General features: G+C 33.9%; 1 protein-coding gene across 15 annotated transcripts in view; it reads left to right on the top strand.

Annotated features, from left to right (window-relative positions):
* Nucleotides 1-20,228, top strand: part of IKZF1 (IKAROS family zinc finger 1) — a 134,753-nt gene that overhangs the window by 96,367 nt on the left and 18,158 nt on the right. For 6 of the 15 annotated variants that reach the window (XM_023498275.2, XM_023498274.2, XM_023498271.2 and 3 more), the window contains exons 4-6: nt 804-863; nt 6,668-6,928; nt 16,424-16,591. In XM_023498275.2, the coding sequence (XP_023354043.2) occupies nt 804-863; nt 6,668-6,928; nt 16,424-16,591 (489 nt within the window). The remainder of the gene's footprint in view (nt 1-803; nt 864-6,667; nt 6,929-16,423; nt 16,592-20,228) is intronic. The other 9 variants (XM_023498280.2, XM_023498279.2, XM_023498278.2 and 6 more) reach the window with 2 other exon arrangements.

The raw sequence follows: 20,228 nt of genomic DNA, 5'->3' as shown, positions 1-20,228 counted from the left end.
TAATGTTTTTAAATTCACAAAATAAAATGCACAGCACTACAAAAGAAATCAATTATGTTGAATAATATTTTGTGTTAATATCATTAACAATAGTATTAATGATAGTATTAACATTTGTTATATTTTGTTATACATACATATACATTATATGTCTATATTAGTTATATTGGTTTAATGTAATGGTTTTTAAAAAAAAACAACTTCAGACTCCAAGTTGTAACTCTGTTGTAGATTCTTTTTTCAAAAACATCTTTGTCCTTGTTCTCATTACTTGTCACTGTGTTACTACATGCTCCCATTACATAAGTGGGAAAACTGAGTCAGGGTGGTTATTTTCTCACTCTTACAGAAGAGAAACCAAGTGGCAGAGTGAATAGTATTCTAGGCTTGAAATCAGGAAGACACTGAGCAAGTTACTTAACCTCTCTGTACCATGGGCCACTCCCTAGGATTTATCTCAGCCAAATTATAATCTATGATGTTTTTCCTTGTAGCTTGTAGAATCTCATATGGGGTTTACCAGAAATCCTTCAGGTATCCATAGAATATAGAAACTGCAAGAGAACTTTCCTATGTCAGATCATTGAGAACAGCCAATTATCATTTTCATTTGTTTGTTAATTGGCATCCTAAATATTTACATTGACAATATCTTTTCCATGTTCCTCATATGATGACTAACAGTATGCCATTTGGTTAGGTAAGCAGTGATTTTTAATTAATAATGTCATCGCTTTTTGACTTTTACTGTATTTCTCTAGCAATATCACAACCCAGCTTCCTGTTTGCATTCTTTATTGCAGTTACATATGGGGCTGAAGGCTTTAGGGATTTTCACGCATTAATTCCAAAATCTTATTCTCGTAAGTATACAATTTGCTTTTAGAAAATCACAATCCATTGACATTGAACCCATTTCTTTCTCTCTGTATTGTTCATTCCAGTGCTTGGTATTCAATATTAAACATTTTAAAAAACCCAGTGGCATGTGTGATTTAATATTTGATTAGCAAATATTATTACATGAAATATATCTCTTCTATAAGTATTTTAAATCACCAAAAAAGGTTTCAAATTTTCATTTTTATGAAACCATATGCTTTCATAAACAGTTAATACTTAGCACTGATGAACATTTTACATGTAATCTTATAGTATAGGTAAAGTGAAATGGAGAGTTGAGTAATTATTAAGTGAATTTAATCTGTATTCAGAGGTAATTGGGATGATTCAAGCATTGAGGAAAAAGTCCTTTTCCTCAAAAAAAAATTGGTAAACTTGAATTGCCCAGATAATTGTGATAACTCTCCACTTCAGCTTATTATCAAAGTCATATGTATCATTTAAGGAGACCATATTCCCCCAAAATTTGTTTCAGTTATTGCAAATAGTATGACTGAGTCATTTGACTGCCATGTTACTTCCAAGTATGTTGCATGGTCAGTGTTTGCATGTGTAGTTTTTTTTTAATGTATAGATATAGATAGATAGATATGGAAAAGAATATATTTATATCTCTATGCATATATGTATTATAAAGGTAAATATATACACATATATAGCATATATTTATATTTAGGGGTATAATATACCCCAAATAATACCCCCAAAAGAGATATTTTATAGCTAAATCATCTATAACCATCAAGTTCCTTGAATATAAATATTTTAGAATAATGAAAAAGTTGTTTTTATCAATAATATAAAATAAAATTTAAAATTATGTTCTTGGATATTTGGATGACATACCACATAATGATGATATATTTTAGAAAAGAAGAAATATAGATTTGGGGCTAAAAAAATTATTTCAGAGGCAATATGGTACTATCTTCTCACTTTTACAGATTATTAATTGACTTGGCCATGGTCACACAAATAATAATCAAGAAAGCCAGGATTTGAACCATGATAGCAGGAGTACAGAGCCAGTTCTGTTAGTAATATCAAACCCTAATTTTATTAATGTGATAGTTATTGTCCAATAAGTAGTATCATTTAAATTCTTCTACTGTGTTCACAATTTATGTCACAGGCAAACACTGAAAACTATTTGTACTAAAAAAGGGTGGGGGCTAATTTTTATGGGAAACATAAAATGGAGCCCTATGCTCCCTGCAAGTATTATTAATCAAGGTACCTGAGGATAATCTTCGAATCAAACTGACATTATCAGTGTACCTTGTCTTACTGTAGGGAATACAATGTGCCATGTATTAAATTACTAAGTGCATGCTGAATATTCCCCAATTGATGTTATTGAACCAAAAGAAATGTTAATTTCCATTTCTTTTTATTATTAACAGTTGTCGAATGGGAAAGGAGAAAACTGATAAACATATCTTTGAAACCTTCTTTGAGTATTTCAAAGTATTGAGTTTCATAAATTAAATCATTCACTGAACCTTTTGTAAATTGTACAAGATAGCTACCTAATTAAAATGGCATGAGTTGGTCCCCATTTTGGAATTGAAGTAGAGAAAGCATACTGGTCAGTAGTAGAGAAAAGGCAGTAAGCCTGACTAGACAACACTAAGACACACATTTTGAATAGAAAAGGGATATATGGATGTGCCCAAATAGCACTGATTTCAAAAGGGGTCAGTGACACTCCAATTTACCAAATCTGTCCTTAATACTAAAGCTAATGAGGACAGTTTTAGTTTGGATTTGTTTTGTTTTTAAGAGGGGGCAAGGAAAGGTGGCTTGTTTTTTTTGTTTATTTTTTTAGGCATGATATCTTTGCAGGTTTCTGACATCCTACTTAACAATATCCTTTAAATAGGATTTTTAATAGAAATATCAAAATTAATCCCTTATAGCATGTTTATCATAAATAAATTACCTTAAATATTTTACAATCTTGTTACTTTTTGATTCAGCTTTTCATGCTGACATTATAATAGTTATAAAGTAACTTAACAAGTTACAATTATGAAACAGTAAAGTTATAATACTATTAAGTTTGATATGATCTAAAAAAAAAGGAGAGCCTACTATGGAACTAGTTTGATAAGTAGTTTTTTTAAATCAGTACATAAAAAGTACATTTTATAGTGCTATTTCATTAAGTCTGAGAAACTTTAAGATTTGGGTCATATTGTAATATTTAATTCAGTCCTTTGCTATTTACTTATAGTACTTATACATGTATATAGGTATGTGTGTATTTACTCAAATGTAAAACACAGTTTTTAAAAATAAAACCCAGTACATAATGTATATGTATATGTCTGTGTGTATATGTATATATGTGCAGATGTATATATATATATATATATATATATATATATATATATATACACACTTATGTGTATGTGTCTATGTCTTTATATATGTTTAATTTGTGAATAGTGAGCAACTCATGCCATTTAATTAGGTAGCTATTTTGTACAATTTACAAAAGTTTCAGTAATTTAATTTCACAAACTCTCAATACTTTGAAATATTCCATGTATTATCATGCATGCATCTATAGGTATACACACCCATAAATGAATGCATATTTAGCACAGCTCATCCAGGTACTCTCTAGACACAGACATTCAGCTCTTGTGAATGACCCATGCTTATGGCTGATTGAATGTTATTTCCAAGTCCCTTCCCCACTTACCTGTAGGTGGTATGCACAGCAAGCAGGCTTTTCTGTACTGAGGATGCCTCCTGGTGGCCGGGTTGGAGTAAAACCCAATGCCTCTTTTCCTCCAACTTTATTGCCCCTCAGATAGACCATACCTACCCATTTCACCATCTTTAAGATTCACAGACTCATATATTCTCCTTCAATGAATCTCTTTCTTACGACTACCGTATGTTCTTTTTAAAAGATATCTCCTCTTTTTTATTCCAGTTTCTTGGCTAAATACCTAGTGAATGCCCTTCTATTCCAGACAAGGGACCATAAGAAAAGATTTACAAAATCTCCCTTTTTCTCTAAGCTCCCTTTCCTCCTCCCAGAAAAATTTATACACACACACACACATACACACACACACACACACACACACACACACACACACACACACACACATATATATATATATATATATAAAATAAACATACATACACTTTATATCTATATATATATATATATGTTTATTTTTACACACACACACACACACACACACACACACACACACCATCCATTGACTCGTATAGGTCATATCCCCAGATCCTCTGATGTGTAGAAGATTTTATTATATTTCATTCTAAAGAATCCATACAGTTCTTTCCTATTACCACTCAGACATTCTGTTCCATCTGTCTAGTCAAGTAACCTGCCATGCTTACCAAACCACATAAAAATAGCAGCTTTTCTATGCCCACTCTGGAGTCTGCAAATCCCATTCTGATTAGTCTCCCCTTGGTGTAGCAAACATGGCTAAATGTAGGGAACAAGTGTCATAAATGTGCTGTTTATTATAAATTATTACTCCATTAAGACTTTCTTGGATGGGCACTGTTCAGATTACTGTACCCCAAAATCCATTCAAAAGCTATGCTACATGCTTAAACCATTCTGAAGTAGATAATTTTAAAATTTTTCCAAGTTACATCAGTATTCAGTTAAGATGTTCCTGCATCCTTAAGGTGCCAAAGCAACTTAGTGAACTGGTAAGAACCATCCAATTTATATTTAGATTCAAACTTCAGTTAAGTATTAATGTTATAATAGTTATCTCAGAGATTATAAGAGAATTCACTAATCTATACCCATTGTTTCCCAAACCACAAATTTAGGATATTTATACCCTTTTCTCTTTTCCTCATATAATGGCAGTAACAGTTACTCTCTTATCATCCAAAGAATCTTGTTTCATTTTCTAGTCACATTGAGAATCTTCATTATTTTTTTCTTTGAAAGGGTGCCACTCTTGATAAAAGTGGGGAAAATGCCTTTTATTTTGTCCTTGGTGTTTCTTCTCAATCTGAGTCAGCCTTCAAAAGGCCGACTCAAAGATAAGAATGTTGTCCATGGACTCTGAACCCTTAGGAGTTTGATTTATCCATAACATGAATGTGAAATGAAAAGTAGAGCAGGAGACCCCCAAAGCATTTCCTTATATCTAAGGGACTTCTTAGGAGATCTAGCACAAGCCCCAGTTTATTGATTTAGAATACTTTATATTGATTTTTCTCCAAAGATAATGTATGTGTTAAAGTCTAATTCAACCAAAGCCAAGCCTTCTGCTAAGAATATCTTTTTGGTAACCTTTGCTTTCTACTACTAGTTGCTTATCAGAAAGTCATAGAAATATTCAATCCCATGTAAAACTCTGCTGTGAGAACTTAGCTTGACAGTGTTTCAAATCAGCATAATGTTGTTTCTCAGTGACAATCTTGGATTTCATTGTGTGGGTATTCTCCATCCCTACAGCTTGTAATCTTCATACCATTTGGTAGCCTAATTTCTTGCTGTAGCCAAGACAATTCATCATCCCTGGACTCCTACAGACCCTTTCTCGAGCTGGTTCTTAGATGATATGCACACAGCCTGTCACTAGGCTCATCTTCAAAGTTTTTCCAAATTGTTAGGATATGTCTGAAATTACAACACTGGAAGACACTGCAGGACCATGTTGTGTGTGCGTACACACTAGAATACAGACTTTAGTTAGAGTAATCAGATGATTAAATTAGTTAAATTATATTTAAAGCATCAGTTTAAAATTTTTATTTGCCTTAATCTAGATATACAGTTACAGCATAGTTATGTTCCCTGGCAAAGAATATTACAATCTGAATCTATTCTGTGCATATATTATTTTCAGTAGTATGTTATGAGTCAGTACTTCAGAAGAGGGCAAATAAAATTTCTCCAGTGCTCTTTACAAGGCAAAATGTGTGAATGAAATGAAAATTATCACTTATGTGACATAGTGGAACAAGTCTCAGAGCCAATAATGAATTTGTCTTCATTAATACAAACTCCTCCCACAATCTGTTCTTTCTTGGAGAAATGACTAGAGCTCTGTAACATTCATAGACTAGTATAATCACCCCCCACAGCAATCCAAAAGAGGAATTTGCTCATAATTCAGAAAAAATATTTTGTTCCACATATTTCATTTATTTCCTAGTAAATAATAAGGAATTAGAATGTTAATCTCTATCAGATGCTTTCAGAAAAAATGAGATTAACATAGAGATGAGAGAATGGAGACACACACACACACATATATATATATATATGTGAATTAACATACACAGACATATGTAGTTGAATATATTTGTCCACTCCTCTCCCCATCAAATAATGTTTATAAAATTCTAGGGGAAAAGCAGCATTTCAGAGATTTACCATTCAGTAGTGACTTTTGCATGCTTTATAGATGAGAAAATGTTTTATGTGAGAACTTTACATGAGCATACCCATGCATACCAATCATATCTATTTGGAATTCAATCAAGTCATCAATGATGAGCCATTAACACATTGTATCTAGCTGCCTGGCTTCCATTCCATATTGCCCAATATGCCATTGAAGTTACCCACATAGAACAAGCCATCTCATCCATGGCTGCTCTCACCTTGGTATATCATTTAATACCCTTTGTGCATGTAGTAAGTTGGCGCTTTTTTGATTTGATTGTCTTTTTTGCCACTGTCTTCTGTTTGTTATTCCTTTGCAATGAAACTGAGGGCATCCTGTATTATTTCTTTCAGCCAGTAATGTTAAAGTAGAGACTCAGAGTGATGAAGAGAATGGGCGTGCCTGTGAAATGAATGGGGAAGAATGTGCAGAGGATTTACGAATGCTTGATGCCTCGGGAGAGAAAATGAATGGTTCACACAATGGCCAAGGCAGCAAAGCTTTGTCAGGAGTTGGAGGCATTCGACTTCCTAACGGAAAGCTAAAATGTGATATCTGTGGGATCATTTGCATCGGTCCCAATGTGCTCATGGTTCACAAAAGAAGCCACACTGGTAAGGCCCCCACATAGTTTTTCCTTTAGGGGCCTAGAAATGGTCCTATGGGTCAACTGCATAGAACAAACTTGTTTCTTTTCTGGGTTGGGAGTTTGCTTCAAATTGACTTGCTTTGCAGTATCTCAAATTATTTGAAAAAAAATGTAGGAAGACATATCTTTCTTACCTGAAAATAAAGTTAAAGCGAATGTCTAAAGCTGTCAGATCCATATTATAAATTAAGGGGGAAAGAGAGGGGAAAAGATTGATTGTTTAAGTGCCAACAAACAGCATGAGTTTTCTATCATGGGCCTAACTTGACATCTAAGAAACTATTTCAAGCATGCTTTGAATTAATTCATGTTATATAGCCCTAATGAATCCACTTCTCATCTCTTAGAAAGGTAAGAACCATAAGTAAATTAACTACATTAAGTGGTAAGCATAGGATCAATATGTATATTTTAAAATCTTTCCTAACAAAGCTTAAAATTTTAGAAACATTTTATAATAACAGAATTTTATTCATCATTCAGAAGAGCAAAACCAGCTCTTGAAAAATAGTCCAGATGGGGATGTATGGAAATCTGAATGAAGTTGTTTTAGTTCCACTAATCTAATTTATAATTGATTAAAAAAAAAAGACTAGAATGTCAATAACTGACGTAGAAACATGGCTAACTGTGTGTGCAAGAGAATAGCATTTAGATCTTATCATTTCTGACAAAGAGCTGAAATTAAAATTCTGCCTGATGTCATATAGAGATGATCATTGTGCTGACGAACCTGGGATGTTCTCTACTCCTAAAGAGATTGGGAATTCCTTAAGGTGTAAAGTAAAGTACTATAGCATGAGAGTCAGACCGTAAATGAAGAACAACTAAATGGCATAGTAGAGAGAGTGCTAGACCCAAGTCAAGAAAACTTGGATTCAAATCCTGTCTTGTATATTTATTAAACTTGTATAACCCTGGGAAATTCACCTAATTATTTTTAGCCTGTGTCTTTATCTGTACAGTAAGAATAATAATAGCACCTACCTCACTGGGTTGTCACAAGGATAACATTACTTTGTAATGCTTGAGTTCTATGTAAAATAAACTATTGATCAAATAGTGCAGTAATAGGCCAGTAGAGTAGCTGGAAACTTATAATTAAAATACTGCTGAATCTGAGAGTTCAAATATGAATAGGGCAAATTTGAACATTGGTTGTATGCTGGAATTTCCTGTGTTTTTAAACCAGATGCTCACTTTTGTATCTTTGGAGTTCAGACTTGCTTAACTTGACAGATCATTGAAATTTTCACAGTAATATCGCCAGGCCTCAATTAGTGCTACCCTTTGAGGGAATATTACTGACTTTCCAAATTAGCCAAAAAGTTAGTATCTGCCTACCTTACAGCCTAAGATAAATCACAAAAATATATATATTGTTATAGAGGGGAAAAAAGTGGAATTGATTTGTCTTTCCTAGAAGAATGAACATTTATGAAATTATGTAGAATGGAATCAGTATCTCAAGGGTTGAAAAGAATTTAAATAGTCAGAACATGCCCTTAACCTTAGTAAGCAACCTCTCAAGACTTTAGTTTTTTTCTTCTATAAAATAAGGAGCTTGAGATAATTGGTCTCTGATATCTCTTTCACTTTTAGATATATGAGTTTATAAGTCAATGACTTAATGTCCTTTTCTATATAGTATTTATACACTAGCGTATGGTATTTATAGAAATAACTATGGTTCAAGGGTGCTAAAGATGGTAGCTTCATTCTGTATATACAACAGTTCATGGCCACACAACAAAACCTCAAGAAAGCAAGATACAGGAGGGATGACATCATTAGGCTTTTAAGTTAATTTCAGCTATATAGCTTTCAAAGCTCTCTTTTCAGCTGAGTTACTTTATTTATACAAACCTACTGTGTATTAAGGATAAATAATAATTTTTGTAAAAAATTATAAGCAAGGGCTCAAGGATCATTTAGTAACCAAGCTGTCTTCCATAGCAAAGTTTTTTGACTCATCTAAAAGAGGATTTCTTGGAGATGGAGAGAGGTAGATTCTTAAAATAAGGTAACTCAAGTAGAATATGCCTAAGGCGTTTTATCCAAATTCCCTAATTAGTCCCTGAATTTATCTTAAATGACAATGTAACTTCTAGAATGAGCAAACTTTTCTTTGCCAAGTAGGTTCCTAAATCCTGAAATTAGCCAATTAAATAAATAGACACATTACATATATAGTCTGAGTTAAAGCTGTGTAATAGTAATAACATTTCCCCCTTTTGTAGTGATGTGAAAATTAAAGTGAAAATAGGATACTCTGTGATAGACACTTAACAGAATACACTGAAGCCTATTTTAATACATTCCTGATGAAGGAATAAACCTTGCAAATGAATTACTTTGCCGCTAATTCATGTAAAGCCTGCATGTATGGTGAAATTCTCTTAAATAAATATTTGATAAATGAATAAAACTCTGGCATACTAAAATGCTGAAATATAATGACTGCCTGACCTGATAAAAGGAATAATTACATTTAATGAATAAACCTGCCAAGTGCAGATATGCGTAGCAGCACCTGCTGTTTGCTACCCACTTCTGCCCACAAATAGCAGTAAAGTACCAAGGACTCTACAATATATTTTATTTCTAATACCTACAGAGCAAGTCAATTCAAGTCACGGTCATCCACCCCCAATCTTTTAGTGGGCAGCAGATCTTCAAATTATTTTTTTCCCACATTAGCCTGTAGGGAAAACATTTGAGACAGATTTTTTATGCTCAGTAATTTGTTATAGGACTGGCATCCCACTATATTTTCCCTCACGTAGACTAATATGTGTGTCTTTATACAGGTGTTAATCTGTTGATCATACCATATTTGTGGAGTGAATCTATTGATTAAAAGAATCATTTCACATAGTCCTGACTTGAGTATGTTACGTATGAAAAAGGCATAATATTCTTATCCTTCAATGTTAGGTCACATGTGTTATATAAATTGACCTATTTATAGCTCTTCCTGAATTCTGTAAAGTAAAGCAACATTTAGGAACAGTGGTATGCTGGCAAATGTTTCACAATCAGTTTACAAGGAGAGAAAAATGTATGTGTGCACACCTTTAAGTTTATTAGAGTTTCTTAAATTTCTGTCTTAAGTCTAAACAATCAACAAAAACTATAAACTAACTCCTGATTTATAGTGTTTGCTGATTTCCAAGAGTATTTATACTTTTCATACTGAAAATTGAATGCTGGTGGTATAAGTTGGTGTCTGTAGCACTTTGCATCCTTAGTTAGAATGGAAGTGTAATCATGTCAGGAAAAATAAGTTATGTTTAACTCAAAGTAGTTCTCTGTTTTAAATATTTCACTGCAAAGGGATCCTACATTTCAAAACTCAATAGTGGAATTTAAGGATTTTGTCTCTTCTTTTGTATTGTCATATCAAGTAAGATCAGTCCCAGTGTTCCAAAAAGTTGTTCCCCAACTCCTACCTTTGCAATGAGGTCCTTTTCTTTAGCAGGCTCTCATTTGTGATGAGGAAGCACAGTATGATATAGAGAGTGAAGTCTCTAGAGACAGACACCCTGGCTTGGAATTCTGACTCTGATCATGTACCTGTGAATCCCAAGCTGAACCACCTGTAAAATGAGGAGGGAGGGATTGAACTCAATCACTGAGGTCCTTCCTAGTTCTCAATCTGTATCTTTTCCCCTCACTGTTTTGACTGAATCCCAGAATTCCAACCTTGAAATAAATAAATTAACTAAATCAACAAAAAATTAATTAAATTAAAATAAGTGAAATGTAACTGACTTCGCTCACAGATCCCATTTCTCTAACTTAGATAATATGAACCAGAATAACATGAGCCAGAACTGGAAGTGACTTTAATACTTGTGCTAAATGTAGAGTATATAGGAACAAAAATAAAATAATCCTTTTTCTCAAAGAGCTTACAGTCTATTGTAGGTTTGTTTTGTGAACTAAGAACAGCTAGGTGGTACAATAGATAGAGCACCAGGCCTGGAGACACTAACTAGCTGCAAAATCCTTGGCAAGAAATTTAATCCTGTTTGCCTCAGTTTCCTCATCTGCAGAATGAACTGGAGAGATAGTAAACCACTCAATTATCTTTGCCAAGAAAACCTTTCATGAGGTCATTGCGAGTTAAATATGACTCAACAACAACGTGTTAATTAGTTTTTCTTTCATATCTCTGGCCCTGGAATGCAGTAATATTAACTCCTATTTATCTTATGGTCTCTTAAAATGAGATGGATGAGATATGGATTTAAAAGTGCTCAGTAAACTATGCTTATAAATGCAGATTGAAATTTTTTTAATGCAGACTGAATACCACACAGGGTCAAATTTTTCAAACATAAGTAAGCCCTTCCCACCAAAAAAGCATGTTAATTATAGCTACTTCAGGTAGTCCCAAGGAACATCTTAAGAGAGAATATTTTAAAGTGAGGAACAGACTGGCTTTTTTTTTTTTTTTTTTTTTTTTTTTTTTTTACAAAGTGCTGTAAAAAGATGTGCATGCGTGCCCTCTCTCTTTAATGAATCAAGGACTATATATCTTAGAGCCAAATAGGAATTCTGCCAAGCTAAAAAGTGTCAGAGGATTTTTGCTGCCTGAAGCTAAATTTCCTTAAGAATATTATTAATTTGAATCAGAGTATGTATTATGTATTCTCGTGCCTTTGTAAATTATAGATTTGTTTTTATTCAGTTGTTTTTAGTCCTGTCTGACTCTTTGATCCCATTTGGGATTTTCTTGGCAAAGATACTGAAGTGTTTTTTCATTTCCTTCTCCATTTCATTTTACAGATGAGAAAACTGAGGCAAATGGAATTAAGGGACTTACCTAGAGTCACATAACTAATAAGTGTCTAAGTCCAGCTTTGAACTCAGTTCTTTCTGACCACAGGTCTGGCACTCCTCTATCCACTGGACCATCTAGTTAGTTGTCCAATATAAAGTACTGTTTTTCCTATGAATTCAATGTATTGGCAATTTCCCAGTATTTCTTAAGAGATGATCAAGAAGAAAAAAAAACTTAGAATTGCTAAATATAGAATCAATACAACTTATGAAAATTTTATCTGCCTTTACACACCTACTATAACCTGAATTTGCAGGATATGTGTGTGTGTTTGTGTGTGTGTATGTGTATGTATAAAACTTGTATTTTATTGGTATCAGGAATTCTACCAATGCTGATTGGCAATTTGACTGTCTCATCCTGGGATCATGATTAAAGTTGGAAGGATCTTGGGTCATAGAGGCCAAGTTCCAAATTTTATGGAGCTTATTATGAAAATAAGATTTAGAGAAGGGAAATGACTTGTCACAAGCTCAAATTACATAGGTAACAACTGGCAGAATTAAGATTTGAACAGAGATTCTATTGCTCCAAATTATGTATTCTTTCCACCATGGTGGACATTTCCTAGGGGACTGAATGGCTGGTTAATAATAGTAGTGATAATAGCATGGATGAAGCATTTTAAGATTTACAGAGTACTTTTACATATGTTTTATATGTATACATATATTCATGTTTTGTATATGTTTACATATGTCTTATTTGATTAAGTTACTTGCCAATGGTCACACAGTTCAGGTATATAGGGAGTTATGGGGTTTTAGAGCTAGAGCTGAAAGGGATTTCATTACTATTACCTAGTCCCACCCATTTCATAAGAAAATCAAGGCTCAAATAGAATTAGGATCATTTAGCTCCAAATTCAGTATAATTTACACTGCACTATTAAACAAGACAACCTGGGATTAAAGATCATAGAATTAAGTGTCAAAACTAGGAATTCAAACTCAGATGATATGGCTCCAAATTTCATACACTTTACACTGTATCATTAAGCTAGGCTTAACTGGGATGTTTCTAACTCCAAGATCAGATTTCTTTCTTCTGTGCAACATTACCACATAGCTAACGCTGATAAATTCAAGAATAATTTTCTGCAAGTCTGAATTTGGCATTATAAACTCAACAGGATAAATATAAAATTTTTATATTAGCACATATCCTATTAAAATTCACATATATAATCCCTCTGGAATATGTTCCCTCCCAAGAACATATCTAGGGAATCAAGTCAATTCAAAAAAGGATTTATTAAATACTAGGTGAAAAACATAGACACATTTAAAAAAAAGTCAGTAACAGTCACCCTCAAGAAGATCATAATCCAATAGGGTAGCCAACATGTAAGCAGCTCTGCACAAACAAGCTATATAGAGAGTAAATTGGAGATAATTAGCTGGAGAAAGGACCTAAAATTAAAGGGATTAGGAATGAATTCTTGAAGAAGGTGGGATTTTAGCTGAAACTGCAAGGAAGTCAGAGAAGCTAGGAGGCAATAATGGGGAAGAAGAGAATCCCAAGCATGGGAGACAGTCAGTGAAAATGCAGAGTCCAGAGATGGAGTGTTTTCTTAGCAGAAAAGCAAAGAGGCCAATGTCACTGGAGTGAAGGAGAAGTAAGGAATAAGAAAATAGGAATAGTAGGAAGGGATCAGGCTATGAAGAGCTTTAAAAGTCAAATACACGTGTTCATGTTTGATCCTGAAGTTAATAGGGAACCACTGGCGATTATTCAGTTGAGGAGGGACTTGTTCAGACTTGGGTTTAAGGAAAACCATTTTGATAGCTAAGTGGAGGGTGACTGGAAAGACCAACCAGTCAGCTAATTCTCTTCTAACTACTTGAAGTATAACCTACAAAAAAGCACCACACCCTAACTAAAGTATACATTTATGCATGCTTAGACATTCAGTCAAAAAATAGAGTTCCAGTAAACTTGGCCAGCAGGAATATATAGATATTTAAGACACAGAGCAGGAAATCTGAAAAATGGTTACTCATATAAAAAGACAGATTTTACTTTCTAAGAAGTGATACCTTTCTTTCTTTCATGTCTTGTTCTGAGGAAAGTTGATCTTTCCCCGTCTTACTACTCTTGATTTAAAGAAAATTCTTTCTTGCATCCATTTCAGATTTAGGAAGAAAAATGAAACTGCATTCCCTTTTTAGAGTAAAGACTAGCTGCCTGGGGTGGGGTGGGGAGAGACCCAGGTATGAGTGCTCTGGGTTTAGATCATATTACAGGTGTCATTTGTGTGGGTAGGCTTGTGCCCCCACATACTTGCTTTGTACATCTTCAGAACTTTAGATTCTCCAGCTGTCTTTCTTTCCCACACAGCCTGAGGTTTCATTTTGTCAAAATGAGAACTGGGGGCTGGACACACATTTTGTTCTTACACTCTTTGGATCTCCCTGCATACTCTAAGCATTCTTTTCTTTTATGTCCAGTTTTCCAAATTAAAACAAAAAAATAAGAAATAAAATGCTGACTGACAAAAAAAGCTGCTTACTAAGAATTAGCTGATTCTTCACATTGGGAGTCAATCAATGAGATCTGGTTTTCCGCTATTTTTAAATTCTTCTTTCAGATCTGCCCCAAGTCTCTTATCATCAGAAACAGAGCTTTGGACTACCTAGTAATATCATGAGTTATTTGACTCTAAATCCTTTCTGTGTTCTTGGGAAAGTGCAATCCAGAAATTAAACTCTGGGAAGAACACACAATTCAGCTTTGTCATATTAATACAGATATTGAAACCTACCAACCAGCCTATAATTATATAGTAAGATTTTTTTCCACCCATTATAGTAGCCACCAAAATGGGATGGGTAAGGGGACTAACCAGTGACCCAGGGAAAGAAAAAAGAAGAAAAACAGATTAAACAAAATTAGAAGATACTAAATTGAGAGTAAAGGTAGGGGGGTAAGCAGACAGAAGCAGAGAACAATAGATTAAATGAAAGAAGAGATTAAGATACTGTGAAGAGAACTCTGGCCTTTTTTGTTTTGTTTTAGACTTAAAAAGTTATGCCTTATATAGAAATTCATTGACACATTTATGGTCCATTTCAGTTGTGACATTATAGCTTATATCTTGGACTTTAGATGCTTATCAGATTTTAGAAATCCAACCCAACATAGACTTTTAAAGCTCTAGCTTGCCTTTCACTTCCTATTGATTGCTAGCATTTAAATGACCTAAAATATATCAATCACTCGTTAAAATAGGTCATATTCTGCTTTATGGAAGCTTAGCCCAAGAAACAATTCTTAAGAAAAATAATTAAATATTTTTGAAAGTATTTTAAGGTCATGATAATCTGAGTCATATAACACTTATCCAAGTTAAATGGTTCATCTTCAAAAAGACAAACTTAAATTTTTTTCCAGGAAATAAATAATGCATGTGATTTTAAGGGTTAAATTAAATGTCCAGTTGGTTGATCTCTAAGTCTTAGAACTCCTTAGAATGATAGCAACATATGACATTCTTTTCTTATGTAAATTTTTACTGGTTTATCCCTTTGTTAAAGCCTAGAATATAGGCTATCACACTTGGAAAGATCTGAAAATTTTTTAAGTCACATACTTTGTTTGAGAAAGAGATTATAAATATTACTCCTACATCCCCACAAAATAAAAATGCTAGTAACAACAATTTAAGCTATTAAATAAAGTCTTTCTTCTCAAATTTAGCTTGCTCCCAATAAATTAGAGAAATAAGAACTTTAAGGTTTAAGATATTAGGAAAGAAAGAAGAAACATTACTCCAATTCTGATTTTATTATCCTGCCATATGGAAAGACAGGATTTTTATTTGGAGACAGTTTCCTTCAATACTATCTTAACTTCTTATTTTATTCTCTCTCCTCTCTCTCTCTCTCTCTCTCTCTCTCTCTCTCTCTCTCTCTCTCTCTCTCTTCTCTCTTTCACTCTCTCTCTCTCTCTCTTTCTTTTTCTCTCTCTTCTCTCTCTCTTTTTCTCTCTCTCTTTCCTTCTCTCTTTTTCCTGATTTGGCTGCTTAGGGACAGACAGGTAATGGAGAAGAAATTGAAAGGGAAAATACAGGGAAAATGTAAATGAAAGAAGTTATTATAACTGTTATAATGAAGTGCCTTTCATTTAAATATAAGAATGTAACGCTGAAATGAACTTGTGATCCTGAAATGCATTTTTAATGAGTTTCCTTTTTATTTTGCTGCTTCAGTGGCATATTTTAAAGACCCTTTGAAAAAAGCCACATTAAAAACCCCACCAAATGCCACAACACGCAAAATTGGATATTGGTTTATTCCAAAACTGCTGATCAGGAAGAGTGGCTCTTCAACACAAAATGTTGCAGTCACTTTATTTAAATGAGTTTGAATTTGCATTGTGATGTGCCATTCTGATTTAGGAAAAAAAAATTAGATTTTCAGATCAAATTGACCCAACCAGTGAAGCGTTAAGAAACTGGCAGGTTTAGTCTGAAAGCCTCATGTTCTATCAAACCTGCAGCCGGTAGAAGTCATGGAGCACCAGTGGGAAAACAACTTTTTCACTGAAATCTTTCTCTTGTTCCCGTGTTAGATTTTTGTTCTCACATATTTCTTCCTCTCCCTCTTGCAGGAGAACGTCCTTTCCAGTGCAATCAGTGTGGTGCCTCTTTTACTCAGAAAGGCAACCTCCTCCGTCATATCAAGTTGCATTCTGGTGAGAAGCCCTTCAAGTGTCATCTCTGTAACTACGCATGCCGCAGGAGGGATGCCCTCACAGGTCACCTGAGGACTCATTCGGGTAGGTCCCTTATGAAGCAATACCCGTGGGCCCCAAGAAGCTCAGGCTCCCCCTCTTGTTTCCGAGATGGCTATGGATATCTTTGCTGCTGCCATCTGTGTTTTGATGTATTTCATTGGAAGGAAGGCACTTGCTGCAATTCAGCATTCAGTCCTAAGCTTCCAAGTCCATCCAAGTTCTTTTGTCAGGAGAGTTGCAAACTTCCTCTACTTTAACATTATGTTCCCTTTCAATAATATATGATAGAAAATAGAAAAAGGACAGAATTATTGGAAGTCCTGCCTTTAATGACACATTTCCAAAGTATTCCCATCATTTTCTTTCTCACACTGTTTGATCAAAGAGTTCAAAATCAAAATAATATTTTAAGTAGTTTTTTACCTAGAAGTACTATTGATGTCATTTGTATCAAATGATTATTTCCAATAACTTTTTCAATCTTTTTTTTTAATGTCCGGCCTACTACTTTACCAAAGTTGTATTTTCCAGTGTCAGCAGTAGAATATTTTGCTTTTTAGTTGATCAAATCAATTTAGATTAGTAGTTGCAAATCAGGGGGCAATAACCAGATTCCTTTGGACTGTGGTCTTAGTGATTCTAATACTTCAAACCAATTAATCCTAGAATTAGAAAATTCAGATCAGAGCCACATATGTAAGAAGAGGTTCCCCCACTTTTTTCCCCCATGAAAGACTACAATAAATCTTAGAATTTCTTAACTATTCCTTTGATAATTCTTTCTGGAGTTCTAGACAAATCTTGCTGGTTTTGTTCCCTTTATAATAATCATATCAGATCTTTTGCTACCTGGAAAACTAGCCGCAATAACTCATATCTTCTTGCAGTTAAGTAGAGAGTAAAGTATTTCATGGAAACCTCTAACTTTCATTTAATATTACATAATGTGGTTTTCAGAATAATTTTTTAAAATCACATTCAGTCAATAACATTCATTGAACATCCACAATACAACAAACTCTTATTCTAAGTGCCTTAGAGGCTAATGAGGGAAGGGAGAGATACAAAGAAATTGAAAAGGTCCTGCTCTAAAGAGACTCAGCTACAATAGGTCATTTACTTCATCCATTCATTCTATAAATCTTTACTGAGAACCTCAAACATACAAAATAGTGACCTAGCCATTCTGAAGAACACAAAGAATAAGACATAGGCCCTGCCCTTAAGGTGTGAGAGTCTAGAAGAGTGTATAATAATAGTTAGCTTCTTTTGAACAAGGAGTGAGTAGAATCACTTCTGGTTTTTTTTTCCTAGTAGTGATGAGCAAACATGAAACTAATGAAATGGGTGACCTAAGAAAGTGTCTGACAGCTTGGGGCCACTGATGAACTACTTCATGAGCTTTTAAAGTTTCCTTTATTAAATTACAAATCTGAGAAGTTGTTATAGTGTCTTCTCAAAGAAATCTCATAAAGGTTTTGAGTTTAGGGTAATGCTTGTGATAGTTAGGGCTTCCCTGAGAGAAAGTAGATTATGCAGACAATAAATATAGCCCTGCCTTGAAAGAAATGAAAAATAAAAAGTGGAGTTGTAATACTATAAAAGATAGTTCTGTTTCCATTTCATAGCTATGTCATATACTAGAAGAAAGGTATTTAATATCCATGATTGGTTCTCTACTCATTAAACAGATATAACTACTCCAGTCATCCACCTACTTAACAGAAATGTTGTGAGGCTGCATATTGTCTGATGCCTGTATGAAATCTCCTAAAATAGAATATCTAAATGAGGCTTTTAAGATTCTTGTAAGAAAGACATTTGCTAAATCCATTGTACTGTTATTGAAATGCTTAGTAAGTAAACCATTAACTGACTAGAAGTTGAGTAAGTTCTTCATATTCCAGTTTCTGGTAAAGGAGAGCTGGAGAATAAGGGGGTGTAGATCTCCAGGAGGAAGGGATTTCCATGAGGAAAATTGAGTCTTTTCACATCTTTGTAAATAGTGAAATTTGCTTTCCCTTAATACCAGGATTAAAGTTTTTTAAGTCAACTAAATAATATTGTAAATTAACATTACTGACAAGATAGAGAAAAATCAATTACATATTTTATATATTTCTTAGATAGTTGAATAAAAAAATGAATAGCATACCACTGGATCTGTGAGATCATGTTGTCTGTACCCATTAGAATAGGTTTTAAAATAATCATTTACCCTCTTGACTGAGGAAGTTAACTAAGTTATAATGGGTGAATAAGGTTTTTATTTATTCATCTACTACTAATCTATATGCTGAGGAGCAGGATAGTACTGACCCTTAAAAGGTCAAGGCTACAATAAGAATTTTTAGGCATTTGAAAGGGTTACTAGGGATGACTGTGAGCTGAGTGATGGTTAAAAATAGGATGTGTGAGCCTACCACTCTTCTTGATAATATGATGATGAATTCCATATATGCCTTTGAGAATATAAAAGAAACAGAGGAAAAAATCATCTAGTGATGTAATGAGAGTGTGTAATGAAAAGAATGCTGAACTTGAGGTTAAAAGATCTTGATTTAAATCATACTCAATTCAAAAAAGTTTATTAAACACTTTATATATACAAAGCACTGTGCTAGGACACTTACTAGAGTGTGTTATCATGAACAGCTCAGCCTCAGTTCCCTAGGCTTGTACTGCCTAATTTAATATGAAAGAAAGCACTTTATAAGCCTTAAAACAATAGAGAAATGTGAGTTATTACTAGCCTAATTCCATTGTTTTACAGATGAAGAAATTGGTAGACTGCATCTCTCATCTATTAGTCAAGATACCCATAGAGGGTAGTTATCACCAGGATCATCATTCACTGGCATGACAATACCCACATTGGTTAAAGGCATAACTTTCCATTTTAGCACAAAATATGAGTGCTTATACTAAGGGGTTTAGCTATATTTATGAACAGAATGGGGCATTTGCAGGACTCCCTTATCACTGTCTCATCAATGGCACCTAGAAATACTTAATTTCAACTAATAAGAGCCAATTTGGGATCCAAGACTGGGAACTCTTTCATTCCAACGTAAAATGATGTGGATTTCTTTTATTTCTGGTTATAGCATAGAATTTGAGACAGGAGGAAAATTGGTTGTGGGAGCTGCCCCAGATATTATTCCAGCCTCATGGCTGCCAATTTTACTTGAGGCACAGCAGTATTTTGCCCCAGTCCTGACTAATTAGTTAAGTAATCAGATATGACAGGAAATGCATTTGTGTGCTGCTGTGGCACACCTTAACTTGTATAGTATGTAGACTAAACTAGATGAAATACCAGAGTGAGAACATCATAATGTAGCCAGCTCTGACAACTAATCTAATATCCTAAAATATTCCTGGTACCTGGCCCCTAGGGATACAATGATTTCTGCTTGTTCCCAGCTTTCTATGTTGAAGTTTTTATTAAAGATAAGATGAATCCCTAGTCTTTCTTTCTTTACTCAATAGAAATAGCGGTAATTTAAGTAGAGAATATTTTTCCCACTCTACATAATCTTACAATGACCTCAGTGTAAGACACCATAGGGAAAAAAGTATTGGATCTGGATTTAGGAGACCCAGGTTTGAAGACCACTTTGACACAGATTCGAACTCTCTAATACTCAGTTTCTTCATATATTAAATGGAATTAATA

Source organism: Sarcophilus harrisii, chromosome 1, assembly GCF_902635505.1.
Source record: "Sarcophilus harrisii chromosome 1, mSarHar1.11, whole genome shotgun sequence".
NCBI classification, from domain to species: Eukaryota; Metazoa; Chordata; class Mammalia; order Dasyuromorphia; family Dasyuridae; genus Sarcophilus; species Sarcophilus harrisii.
Note: the sequence above shows the minus strand (reverse complement) of the source record. Positions and strands in the feature narration are given on the sequence as shown.